The 12,736-nt window shown below is 42.1% G+C and overlaps 1 protein-coding gene across 1 annotated transcript in view; it reads right to left on the bottom strand.

The window, feature by feature from the left end:
• LOC124851044 (dynein axonemal heavy chain 9-like) overlaps positions 1-12,736 on the bottom strand; it is a 96,887-nt gene that overhangs the window by 25,063 nt on the left and 59,088 nt on the right. Inside the window, 10 exon segments of the mRNA XM_047338455.1 lie at positions 1,937-2,141; positions 3,043-3,165; positions 3,251-3,486; positions 5,095-5,283; positions 6,250-6,369; positions 7,480-7,674; positions 8,393-8,623; positions 9,152-9,331; positions 9,948-10,028; positions 12,399-12,632. Coding sequence (XP_047194411.1) covers positions 1,937-2,141; positions 3,043-3,165; positions 3,251-3,486; positions 5,095-5,283; positions 6,250-6,369; positions 7,480-7,674; positions 8,393-8,623; positions 9,152-9,331; positions 9,948-10,028; positions 12,399-12,632 — 1,794 coding nt within the window.

Below are 12,736 nucleotides of genomic sequence, written 5' to 3'. Positions count from 1 at the left end.
ATCGTCCATTAAATAAAGATTTACATTTCTATGTTAATGAATAATCGGTAAACAAGTGTTGGTTATCGGTTAGAAAAAGAAAAAGAAATGTTTATCTCTAGTTTAAAAGCAGCAGCGTTCTCAGTAAGTAAGTAATTTTCTCATAATAATCCATATGAAACAACCTCACAACAAAAACTATTTCTTTATGTGCTCTAATATTTGCCATTGCCTGTGCAAGCTTTACTTCTGTTCATGGAGAGGGAGTCTGCACAACTCTCTGTGCTGTAAAGCAATGGAGCACTAAACTGTATTTACAGAATGCTTTAAGTGTCGGTGTAAGGTGAAATCACCTGAAAGGACAAACCCATAAAGAACAACCCAACGCTGCAGATCCCTTTAGCTGTCTGAGGCGTTTTACTGTCTTTCAGCTCATTGCTTTGGTCTTATGGTCCCAAACTTTACTGTCTGGGTTTAGTCTCAACCTCCAGTTCAGTCTCAGCATGAAGATGTTTTCAGCAACAGAGCTACGATTAACCCACCTGCCTCTTGTCTAGTGGCAGAAAAAGCTACTGAACATGGTGGAGCATATAGCAGCTGCATTCGATTTAAAAATACAAGTCAAAAGCACATTTGAAATGGAAATATATCATTTCCAGATTACTCTATGTTCCACACAGACATGTCACTTGAACACCTGCGCTCATGCACACACAGAGACAAACACAATCTCGCACTGACACACAGGCATCCGGGGTCCCAGTCTCCTTAGGTGTAGGAACCAAAGCCCCATAATTATCACACATCCACTTAGTTTGCGGCTAATCAAAGGCACCGGCTGATTGTTTTGGAATCAAAGGGCCCGGACACGCAGCTTCCTGTGATGTGAAAAGACAGGTAGAGTTTTCTTGCCGCTGTGTAGGAAGATGGATAATGACGAGCGAGAGTGCTGCGCCCTGCTTCTGCAGGCACGGTGACTCCTCAGACTGTTTCTTTTAATTACACCTGCACAAAAGAAACGCTCAGAGACGAACTCAAAGACTCCACTGAATGTTTGTTTGTTGTCAGATAGCACCTGGAGAGTGAGACAAACACTTTCCTAGTTTCCTCCGCGAGCGAGGGTTATGTGTTCGCTTTGTTTCTCTGTCTGTTAGTTGGCAGGATTGTGTATAAACTACTAGACGGATTACCACGGAACTTGGTGGAAGGATGCATGAGGCAGGAAATAACCCATTTACTATTGGTGCGGATCTAGATCAGGGAGCAGATCCAGGAATTTGTTTTTCACTTTCACACACACACACACACACACAGACACACAAACGCTGACAATCAACTTGATTCAGACTCACACACAGAACGATCAGAGCAGAGATGCTGTGGTGAACACACTGAACATTAACTCCAGTTGAAAACTGAGCTCATTAGTTTTTGTGCAGTAAAAAGTAAAAGGCCCATTAGGAATTCAATCAAGCCTGTTCTATAAACGTGGAGAAAAGCAAGAGTTTCATATCTTGGTCCACAATCTGCAGGTGACATGACAGAGGTCATAGCGAATTGTTATGGAGAAGCTGTCTCTCAGCGGTCTGGGTATTAGCCTGTCAGGAATCACCTCCCCGCTTCTAGTTCCTGTCTACATGTGTTTGTTTGTTATTTAGCAGGATTACACAAAAACTGCTCTACCGATCACCTTGAAGATTTGTGGATGGTTGGGGCATGAATGATCCAATGTGAAATAGGACATTTTTCCACATTTTCATTGATTTCTCAGTAAATAATTCATGGATTTGATGAAAAAAAACAGGCATGTTTAGGGGACTGATATATAAGAGTGTGTGAAATTTGGTACAGATCCAAAAGAAAATCCAGATCGTGTGAATTTAAATGTGCTTTCATAAGAGGACTGTTGGGCCTGAGTGTTAATATTAAATATCTCTGCCTCCGCTGACATTCTTACCTTCAGCTCTTCCAGGTCAGGTCTCTCCATGCTGACCACCGCGGCGAGCAGCTGGTCCTCCAGACCGTCTCTGGTCACTGTGAAATTTATCAGTGTGCACTGGGCCTGCAGCTCCGGCTGGTAATGAGGGCTGGCAAGCTTGGTGTGCAGGATGAGGCGGAAATTAGGGTTGTACTCGCACTCCTTGTCTCCGATCTTTATGTACCTGTGTGGGTAAGTGAGAGCAGCAAAATAGAAGTGAAGATTCCCATGATACCAGCAATTATGTCATGTCACTGTCATTAAAAGAACTAGACTGATGTTTACTATATTTTTCTTTTTGTTAACAAATCATATTAAAAGCGCTGAACCACTAATCTGTTTCTGTTTCTGTTTCCACCCAAACACATGAATCTTTAAAGGACCAGTGTGAAGGATTTAGCAGCACTGAGCGGTGAGGTTGCAGATTGCATCCACGCATGTCGGAGAACAACAGATAACATCAGGTAACAAGAAAGACCGTCTCTAGAGCAAATGTCAGCTTTGTCCATTCTGGGCTACAGGAGAAACATGGCGGTGGAACAGGGCTGACTCTATGGAGGAGAACCCTCTCTCTATCTAGACATAGAAAGGCTCCTTCAAAGGTATATTCACAAATATATACTTTTTTAAGTCATAGAATTTAAGTAAAGTAAATTGACTTGTCTTCATTTAAATTGCATAAACCATGTTTCCATATTTAGAAATATTGTTTTTTAATTCAAAGTTTTTTTAAGTTTGAAATTGACTTTATTAAATGATGTGCTGCAAGCAGTCATTAAAATTAATGTTAATGCCCTGTTGCTTTTTATTACACTTGAAAAAATATGGTTAGGGTCCCTTTTACAACCTTTCATTATATGTTATCTCTAAACATACTTTCTCACTACAATAAGCCTCAATTTTTTTATAAAACTTGATGAATTGATGATTTTGGGTGAAGGAAACATCAAAAATGATAAAAATCCAGCCTAAACTTTCAATCCTTCAATAATACTGATGCATTTCACCGGGTACCAAAACAATACTGAGATCAAATACCCAACAGAAAGTTTCAGAATGTAAATAACTTTTGTAAAACTGCTTACCTGCCCTTCTTGATGGTTTCTCTGCCCAACAGAGGTCCAAGAACAGGATCCATTGTTTCCTCCAAGTTCTCTATCAGAACCGCGTCACCTGCTGCCAGTGCTCTTTCCATGGCATCCAGGTATCTGTCAGGGCAGAACAGCAGGAATTCATGTTTCCAAAAATCTTTTACCAAAAGTGACAGGTGCACATTGAGGTGAAGCCTCTTACCCTTTCTGTCCGATGCGGACGACACGCAGGTCCTCCCCATATTTGTTTTTGATCCACTTGATGCCCTGCAGCTGGGGGTCCACCATGAGGGGCCAGCGCTGGCAGGTGGTGAGAATGGTTGCGTTCTCAGTGGACATCCTGTCAGCAGGCAGGCCCTCGTTTTGCCATATGGCGATGTCAGCGCTATCAGTCAGCATGGTCAGAGGGTCCAGGTCAGGGGTCACCGGGATGGGAACCTGACAGATGATATTGGTTTTTGAATCATGTGTATTACTGTTAGCTTCTTAAAGTGAGTCAGTCATACATGACCACATACATGTTTTCTTTTTAACTTCTATCCACTAAATCCACAAATCTCAGTCCGTCTGTTTGTGGAACATGATCTCGAGAACAGTTCATCTTATCAGCTCACACTTCACATGTGTAGTGTCGAATTGGTGCAATTTGGACACTTGAATAAACAGTCGGCCAATGTTCTGTAGCAACTGCAGCTGGGACTCATCGACGTAAGGTATTTTGCCAATCATGACAGACGCAACAACAACTGATTCTCCAGTTCAGGGTTCTGTGGACTGAGTCAAGGTGAACAGGCCAAGCAAACAGCCCATCCCAACCAGGCATGTTTACAATAGACACTGCGTTAGTCTCCTTAAACACAGTGGAGTGTGAAGCTAAATGTGTCTTTGACATAAGCATTTACTGACCTGACACACACTTTTATCTAAAGTGACAACACTGAAGCTCCAGTACAGGAGAATTTGTGCTACATCTCTTCCACAAACCAAACTGTAGGAGATCAGGTAGAGAAATGCAGTGAACGTGCACACTAAGTGCTAGTTAGGCACACAAGTCTTCAAGAGATCCATAAAGACAGAGAGGAATTGACAGTATTTGGTAACTTATTCCATCATTAAGGAACTACACACAAGAACAGTCTGGACTGTTATTGACTTGTGTACAGAGATGGCAACGCCTGACAGACCAACTATGGGAAAGTTTCCTTTACACTGATAAATAGACAATTGTGATACAATCTGTAACTGGAGTGATCCTGTTTACGTTCTTTCATTCAGCATGATCGACAGCAGTGATTGCAGCAAGCAGCAGGTTTGCAGTGGAGATGGTTTTGTTCGATGTGTGACTAAAATAAAGAGAAGATAACTGAGCCTTTCTTCAACTTGATTAATGTGCTGCTCTCTTTACAACAACCTCCACCAGCATCACACACTTGTGGGAGAAAACAAACAGGCAATGCTGATCATCACAGTTCCTGCAGCCTCCATGTCAAGGAGAAAATAGTGCCTTTTGTTAGGGACTATTTTCATCTGTGGATTAATACTCAGTAAGAATATCTGACAGGTAAAAAGGTGTTGATGAGAAGTAGATTACTGAGCCCTTCCTGCCCTTACTTGAAGAATATACATGGTATCTTAAAATATTAATTATATTTATGTAGCTCTAACTATTACTTCTAACTGTTGTTGTAACACAGTACTCTGAATGCACCAGCATAATTAATACAAACAATCATACATGTTGAAATCTGGATGTCACATTCATGAATGTTGCCCCATTAATTCAGATGAAAAGCGTCAACCATGTTTTTTTAAAGCCCTAAAATAATCGTAGGTCTCTTTGACATTGTTGTTGTTTCTGCATCCCATTACATGAGGTAACAGTGGGAATTTACTAAATTAGCTGGGATGTTATTGTTACGGATACTTGAGTTTTATTGTATAAATATGTTTTAGTGACTTAAGGCCATGTGTGTGGACGAGAGGCTCAAACGTTTGGCAAAATATCTGCATTAGTGTGAACAGGGCATAAAAAACTAGGCCTCTCACCTTCAGCTGGCTGAAGTAAGACCTCCACATGTTGTCCATGAGATGCAGTCTGTAATGTTTGGTGAAGTATCCCAGGTAGGAGATGAAGGCAGTGATGATGAGGACATCCCCGCACAAAGTCCTCTCCTGTTTCTTGAAGTCTTCGACGGCCTCCGCCCAGCGAACATTCTCCGACACCAGACCTCCCACCTGAAACGCAGACCAAGAGATTTATTTTTTAACTTCACTGCAGCATATTCCCAGTGGAATATCCTGTAAAATCAAATCTAAATTAATCTACGTCTGCTGTCGTCGATGCACACGCTCATGAACAAAATAAAATCTCCAGAACAACAAGTCCTTGTTACCTTCAAGTCCTTTTTTATTAGGTTTTCATGTCCTCTGATCACCTCCCTGCTCGTGTACCAACACCTCCTTACTGCAGCAATGATCCAATTTCCCCCCCAGGGATCAATAAAGTTCACCTTAATATCTTATCTCTTCTAAACTTGAGAGGCCCCACACACAGTGGGTGACGTGTTGGAGTCCACAACACACTTTTGGAGTTTCAGGGGTAAACAGTGTCCTACAGAGGACATTTAGGCTAAAAACACTTGGTGTAAATTACCTCGTTTCGAGTCCAATTTGAATGTCGGGGCTTAGGGACACTTGGGTAACACACCACAGGAGCAGTATGGATGCATTGTTGTTTTTTAACGTTTGAAGAATCGGTCACCATTTACTTCAATTGTATTGGATTTGGCTGCAATGCTGTTTACCCCTGAAACTCCAAAAGTGTGTTGTGGACTCCAACACATCACCCACTGCTCCATCGGTATAGTGGTGAGTAGATAAAGTCAACAGTCCGTGGATATCTGGAATCGTGGCACCACTGTAAAGTAAGGGTTCAACTGATTGTTGCAAGTGCCTGTGCTGTCTGTGTGTTTTTATTTGAATGAGTTATGATTGAAAGGAAATTGTCTGACATTTGTGGGGAAGGGAAGGGCTGAACAAATATCGAAATGCTGTTTGTATCTGTTGAGAGAGCATCTGTTCATTAATACCCCTAAACAAGTACACAAATATATGATATCATATATGAGAGAGGGAGTGTGTAAGAGTGTGTCTGTGAGTGTTAAAGGATGCTCTGTGTGAGACCACTGTTCCCCTCCTCACCAGACGGTTGGCCAAAGAAATGGTCAGAGCGGTTGATTCTGCATCCTGTTGGCACTTGAGCTTGTCTGCAGTGGCTTTCTCAAACTTGGCTGTCAGCTTCCCCAGGTTGGCATTAAGGAGCTGATAGGCCACAAACACACGCACACATATGAACACACACAGAGATAGAGAGAGAAATTGGCAGTGGTTAAAATACGGCATGGTCATAAATAATCCTCAAAGACAGGAAACAAAAAGGACTAAAGTCTGTCTATGAGAGAAACTTGGGAGTGTGTGAAAAGTTGGGTCAAACTTATGATCCCTTCCGCTATGGATTTACTTGGCATATGGAAGCAATTAGCACAAGGACAAACAGGATTAAGCGGTGGTGAGGCACACAGGTTCAGTAGATTCGTTTGAGGATTGCTAATTCCCCTTGGCTCTGAACCCTATCTCCGCTCAACCGATCTGACTGAGGGCTGAAAAATGACAGCAAGAAGTCCGACTGGGTCTTATTAAGAGTCGTCACTCTGCTGGTTGGATAGAAGCAGCAGAGTCCCGAGCTCCACTCTCTGTGCTGGATGTCAACGCCACTGAGAAACAATTATTTACAGCTGCTTTTATCAATAGTGTTTTTAGGCTGATGGATTTGGTTTTAGATTAATGAACAGTAAAAGCCTTTAATGGCCCTTGCACCAGCTTTGTATTGATGGAATGCTGCTGCTCTGTCATTACTGGCATAGCTCATGTGTCAACTGTCACTCAAGCCTTGATAAAATAATTCATATCCTGAATGTGGGCTCCATCTTATAGCCTCTGGTTGTTGTTGTTTTATTTTGTTTCATTTCTGTAGCATAAAATTCTTATTATACTGCATATCTTCAGGGTTTGATAGAGTTGTTGATCCATACTGATGTCTCAGAAAACTTTCATAGCTTGGTGCTGAGATTACTGTCTTTCAGAAGTCATTTTTCAGCCCACACTCTTTTGCACTAAAGTCAGCTTACCAACTAAACATTCACTGATGCAAACATTAGTGTCCTGTCAAAGAAAAGACTAGAAAGCAAGAACAGCAAATCTTGTATATATATATATATATACACTGTACATACAAAAATATATAAAGGTGATATATATGTTTAAAGAACATATAATCTGGATTTTAGATATTGAAATTGTATTACTTTGAAATAGAAAGTTGGTATGTAGCAAATAAATATCTCAACAACTCAGTACAACACGGTGGCTCACATCGATCTTGGTCTTGATGGCAGCGAGCTTGTGCTGTGCAGCAGCCAGCTCTGCGTTGGCCTCGCTCAGCGCCTTACGCTTGGGCTCCACCTCGCAGAAAACCTCGTAGAACTTGACGATGTTTATAACCCAGGAGCACAGACCCGCCGCTGCATTCGACTTGGAAGCCACCAGATCTGGTTGGAACTCTGGGTCCTGGAGGCGAACAGATGAATCCACACATGCACAAATGAAAAATATAACATCATCAATTTGCAGTCAGAGTGAGACAAGGGGCTGAAAGTAAATTTCTACATTGCCCTGCACATGCAGAAACAACATATTTGCACGAACAAAACTTAGTTAAGACCAGAATGTCTTTCTGACATTTGTTCTACTATATATATAAAAATGTAAATATATATTCAGATTTGATGTATTTCTCTGCCAGGGACAGACAGCTACACAGCTAACTACCATCTGTGCTTTCTTCCCAACTTGCTTGTAACAATTGAAGAATGTTAAAATGGTTTGCACGTTCACAGAGTGAGATTGGAGCAGAAAAAGTCCAGAAGGCTTACTCACCTGTTTATTAGAAAACCGTATTAAACATGAGAAACCATGAATGTCTCTGGAAACTGAAGGTAGGTGGTGTTCTTGGTGAATTTAGACACAAGTTAGGTTTTATCTGCTGCACTGACATACCTTGTTTCTGCTCCAGTGAACTTCATAATCAGGGCGGCTGTTAAATTTGTAACGCTTAATTAACTGGTTGATTTTCTCTGGCTGTCATTTGGACACTCAGCAGCCATAATGTGGTACTCTCATTGTAATCATGCCCATGCTGTATGACTTATTAGTTGAGCTTGCCCAGCAGCAGACATTGCACACTGCGCACTGTTAGCGTTGACTTAATGAATAAGGGCTAACTCACCTTGAGGTAGGGCTGAATAGCTTTAAGGCAAGTATCTGGGACGTTCTCTTTGTCGAAGTGTATGAGCGCGAGCAGGAACGCGTCCACCTTGGCCATCATCACCTTCGCAGCCTTCCAGCTGCGGTCCTTGGGGACTTTGCCACGAGGCGCCATCAGGACCATGACGGCTGCAGTGACATTCGTCACAGCGTCCACTGGAGAGCCGAACGACTTCAGCTCTGTCAAGTTGTTCTGACATAGAAAAGAGAGGGAATAATGGATGGAAATTAAAGAGCTATAATTGAGTTTGAACAACTGCATATCCCGGGAAAAAGAGAGAAAAAGGAAAGGATTAGAATAAAGGAAGAAGAACCTGTGCTGACTTTGAGAAGACAACAGAGAATACTAATTAGAGCTCTAAGCAGTGATTGAACTGTCGGTTCTGCTTGTTTGAGCAGAGAGCACCTTTTAAACAGAGGGGGTTTTCTAAAATCCCCTAGGCTGCTCATAAACCTACATGGGATGCAAAGATGAAGTGAAATGCCTGCAGAACATAGAGAAGACATTATTTTCGCAGAGACCCGGCTAAGTCCTGTGATTCAATAATCTGTTATACAGTTCAAGGCCTATGTGGACATAACCTATTCCACTGAAACTGGGAAAACGAAATCAAACACAGGAAAAAGAACACAAACCCTCTTAAACACAAACAAATCTGGGAGAGAAAAGTATGATTGAGCAAATCAATAAGACACAGCCAAGGATAAGAGAGTAACTGACCTTATTAAGAGTGTTAAGGGCTTCCTGAGCAGCTAGGAGAGCTGGTTCTGCTTTGGCCAAGTCCTCCTCACAGTCTCTCTGTGTGCCGCTGACCACCACAGCAATGGCTGCCACCTTTTCCTCTTCCTCATCAGCTATTGCTTTCTCCTTGGACACCTTCTCGGTTTCTACACCGACCACCTATGGACAGAACACGGAATTTATTGATGGTTAATGGTGCAGGTTCAGACAGAGGCTCAGCTTTCACAGCATGGATTTGTGATATATGATGTAAAAGGTCATCCAGTGGTCAGTTTTAACTTAAGAAGAGACAAAGGGGGAATCTAAGTAACTTGTGCAGTGACAAAATCTGCACCAGGCTAATTCACATTTTCTGACAAACCCTGATCTGCAGCAATAAAAGTTCAGCCTGCAAAACATTTAACATGCAAATGTTTATTCCTCTCACCTATCAGATCTAAAGCTAAAGCTTAAACAGATCAGAGGCTTAAGTCCATGTTTCTCTGAATTTCTCATCTTGTACTGAGCAGTTTCTACATCAGACACCAGAAATCAATATATGGATTATCCAGACTGGCGGGGACATTTGTGGAAGGATTTTGTTTAATTGTAATTTCATGTCTTCATGCAACAAAACTAACTTTGTTAGCAGAAGAAATCTCAGAGACAGATATGACAAAACCTGGACAAATAAAACCAAACCCCAGATCACACTAGAGTCAGTGTAAGTGAGCAGAAGCCAACACTTTGACTGACAGTTTCTGCAGTGTTTCTAAGAGGGAGCACATGTTCTTGCCTGAATCAGCTTGTCAGCGTCCTCGTTCTTCTGCTTGAGTTCCACTTCTTGGGCAGCCAGCTTGGCCTTGAGGTCGTCCACCTATCAGAGAATGAGACATGGAGGCCAGGAGGTAAGAAGATGTAATGGCTGATACTACAGCCGTGTGCGTGGATCAGGATGAATGAACTGTAGGTCATATACACTAGACCTGAAGGAAAGACATTTCAGTTTTTGATTTTTAACATGTTTGCAAACAATTCTAAAAACACTGGATTATTTAGAGTGAACTGGTTGCAAAATGGCATTAGTTAAGATAAAGAGGATTCTGTGGCTCATGAAAGTCAAACAAATGAGCTTCACAAAGGGTCTAAACCTGTGCGATACCAGTTTGTGCCCTGCATTGTGCCAGGATCATGCACATGACCTTTAAACCAGTAGTTAAAATGTTTTTATTCTGTCCAAGAAGATAAAGAGGCAAAAAAAGATGAATGGTGTGCATATCGGGGAAAAAAGATAAAAGCTTTAGGATCGAGAACAGCTAGGAGCACACACACACACACACACACACACACACACACACACACACACACACACACACACACACACACACACACACACACACACACACACACCAAGGACAGCCATAAAGAGAAATTAAAGCTGTTACGAACTCCTCATAACTCCCCGACAAATAGGGCTCTGCATTACCGTCCGACTCCGTCAAAATGTTGCACTGGGGAAATAAAAACAGACTGTTTTTCATGCTTGTCTTTCAGCTAATTAACAAACAGGAGATCAGGCCGCGGGGAAGACAGTTCTTTCGGGGTTGCGACGATTCAGTCGAACATTAGACAAGCACCAAGTGAGCCATCAACATGATGAATAGGCAGGGGACAGGTGGGGGAGGAGAGGGAGGGGGGACAAACTAATTGGTGGGAGACATGGGTGAGATTCAATACATCTGGGCTCGTGTTTATCTACTGCAGATGGAAGTCAAGCAGGAAAACGTATCTATCTGCTCCTTGTCAGTCTTTATAAAGCAGCCGACTACTACTGCTACTGACACCACTACTACTGCTATTACTAGTACTACTACTACAAAGTACTACTACTACTACTGCTACTGGCACCACTACTAATGACACTACTTCTACTACTGTTAATAGTTTCTGTTACTACTTCTGCTACCACTACCAATGCTACTTATCAACTTTTACTACTACCACCTCTAAATAACTATAACTAGTCTTACTAGTACTGCCAACAAAACCTGTACAATCATTAACGTTATTGTCACTCTATTAGTGTTACTGCTATGATTACAAATTGTAGTTTTTACAAATATTTATTACCATTATCTAATAACAATAGCAGTGGTAATACTATGTAAGTCAATTAATGTTAACGGTAGGACACAACTTCCACAAAGTTAAAGAGGAAAAAAAACACATGGAACTAATGTGTCCTCTGGGGAGCAGATGACTCATACAGCATCTCCTACAGTCAGCCCCGACACACACACACACACACACACACACACACACACACACACACACACACACACACACACACACACACACAGATCTTTGCTTTAACCCTCCTGGTCCTTGTTTATCATGACCACAGCAGCCCCTGGTGAGCCATGGATCCTCTTGCACAGAATGTTAAATAACAGTACTTACAGTTGTGTGGCCATCAGTGTGGATGCACTAACAAACACTGGGTGCATTAATGGTGTCTTGCTGCTGTAAAGTGTGTGCTCTCTAATTAGAGGACTCCTCAATTACCATACACCTCCTCTTTCTGTGTGTGTGTGTGTTTCCTTCCTACAGTAATGGGAAAGCGGTGCAATGGGAAACGAGCACAGGACACCGTGGCGTTCAACACCCTGACGTCACCTGCGTGTGAGAGGTGTTTATGAATGTGCGACTGTGTGCGGGTGGCAATGTGTAGGAATGTTTATGCAAAGCAGTGGATAAGCATGGTATGTAAGAGTAAAAGTGTGTGTGTGGTTTTGCATTCGCTTGCACAGTGTAGACCATTTATAATTAGGGCTGCTTCCCATCCCTGTGTTGCATTTTTCATGGCCCTCAAACGTGTGTAGAATGTGAAACATCTGAACAAACAGATTCGTGTAGATATTAGACATGAAAACGCAAAATGATGCGAATAAACATTTCACGCAAAATAAAAGGACAAAAGTCAGCCAGGTATTTTCTGCACTACATAGCAGTATCTTTAAAAGGTACCTGGCTGCAACCGACTTGCTTGCGATGATGTTAAGCTTAGAGTTAACTGGGCTAAACCAAACCAGGGGCCAGGCAGGTGAAGATAAGTGAAATGTTTGTCTTTATTGAGTGAAGATACTTTTGTTTTAAATAAAAAAACAAGGATATTGGGCATGAAACCTGGGAAAAGAGAAACATACCATATCTTGTCAAGTTTTAAAGAGATGCTGATGTACTGTACCTGAGCTGAGGTGCTGTTGAGCTTCTGCAGGCCGTTCTCCAGCCTCTCCATGTTGTTGGTGAGGAGTTTACTCTTCTGACCCAGCAGGCTGCGGTACAGATTGATCTGCTCCAGGAAAGACTTGGGCGTGGTGTAGTTGTAGCGCCGCTCATTGGACAGGTACTCCTTGGATGTATGATTCACGCTCGTGTGCACGTACGCCATGAATTTACTGACTGAGTCCTTCACTTCAGGCTGTGGGAATTATAAGTTACAGAGCTGGTTACATACTGATTCACACTGAAAGCGGATGACTCTGCAGATTTAGTGGAAAAGCAATATCTCCTGAGGCTCAGGCT

Source organism: Hippoglossus stenolepis, chromosome 21 (assembly GCF_022539355.2).
Source record: "Hippoglossus stenolepis isolate QCI-W04-F060 chromosome 21, HSTE1.2, whole genome shotgun sequence".
Lineage (NCBI taxonomy): Eukaryota > Metazoa > Chordata > Actinopteri > Pleuronectiformes > Pleuronectidae > Hippoglossus > Hippoglossus stenolepis.
Note: the sequence above shows the minus strand (reverse complement) of the source record. Positions and strands in the feature narration are given on the sequence as shown.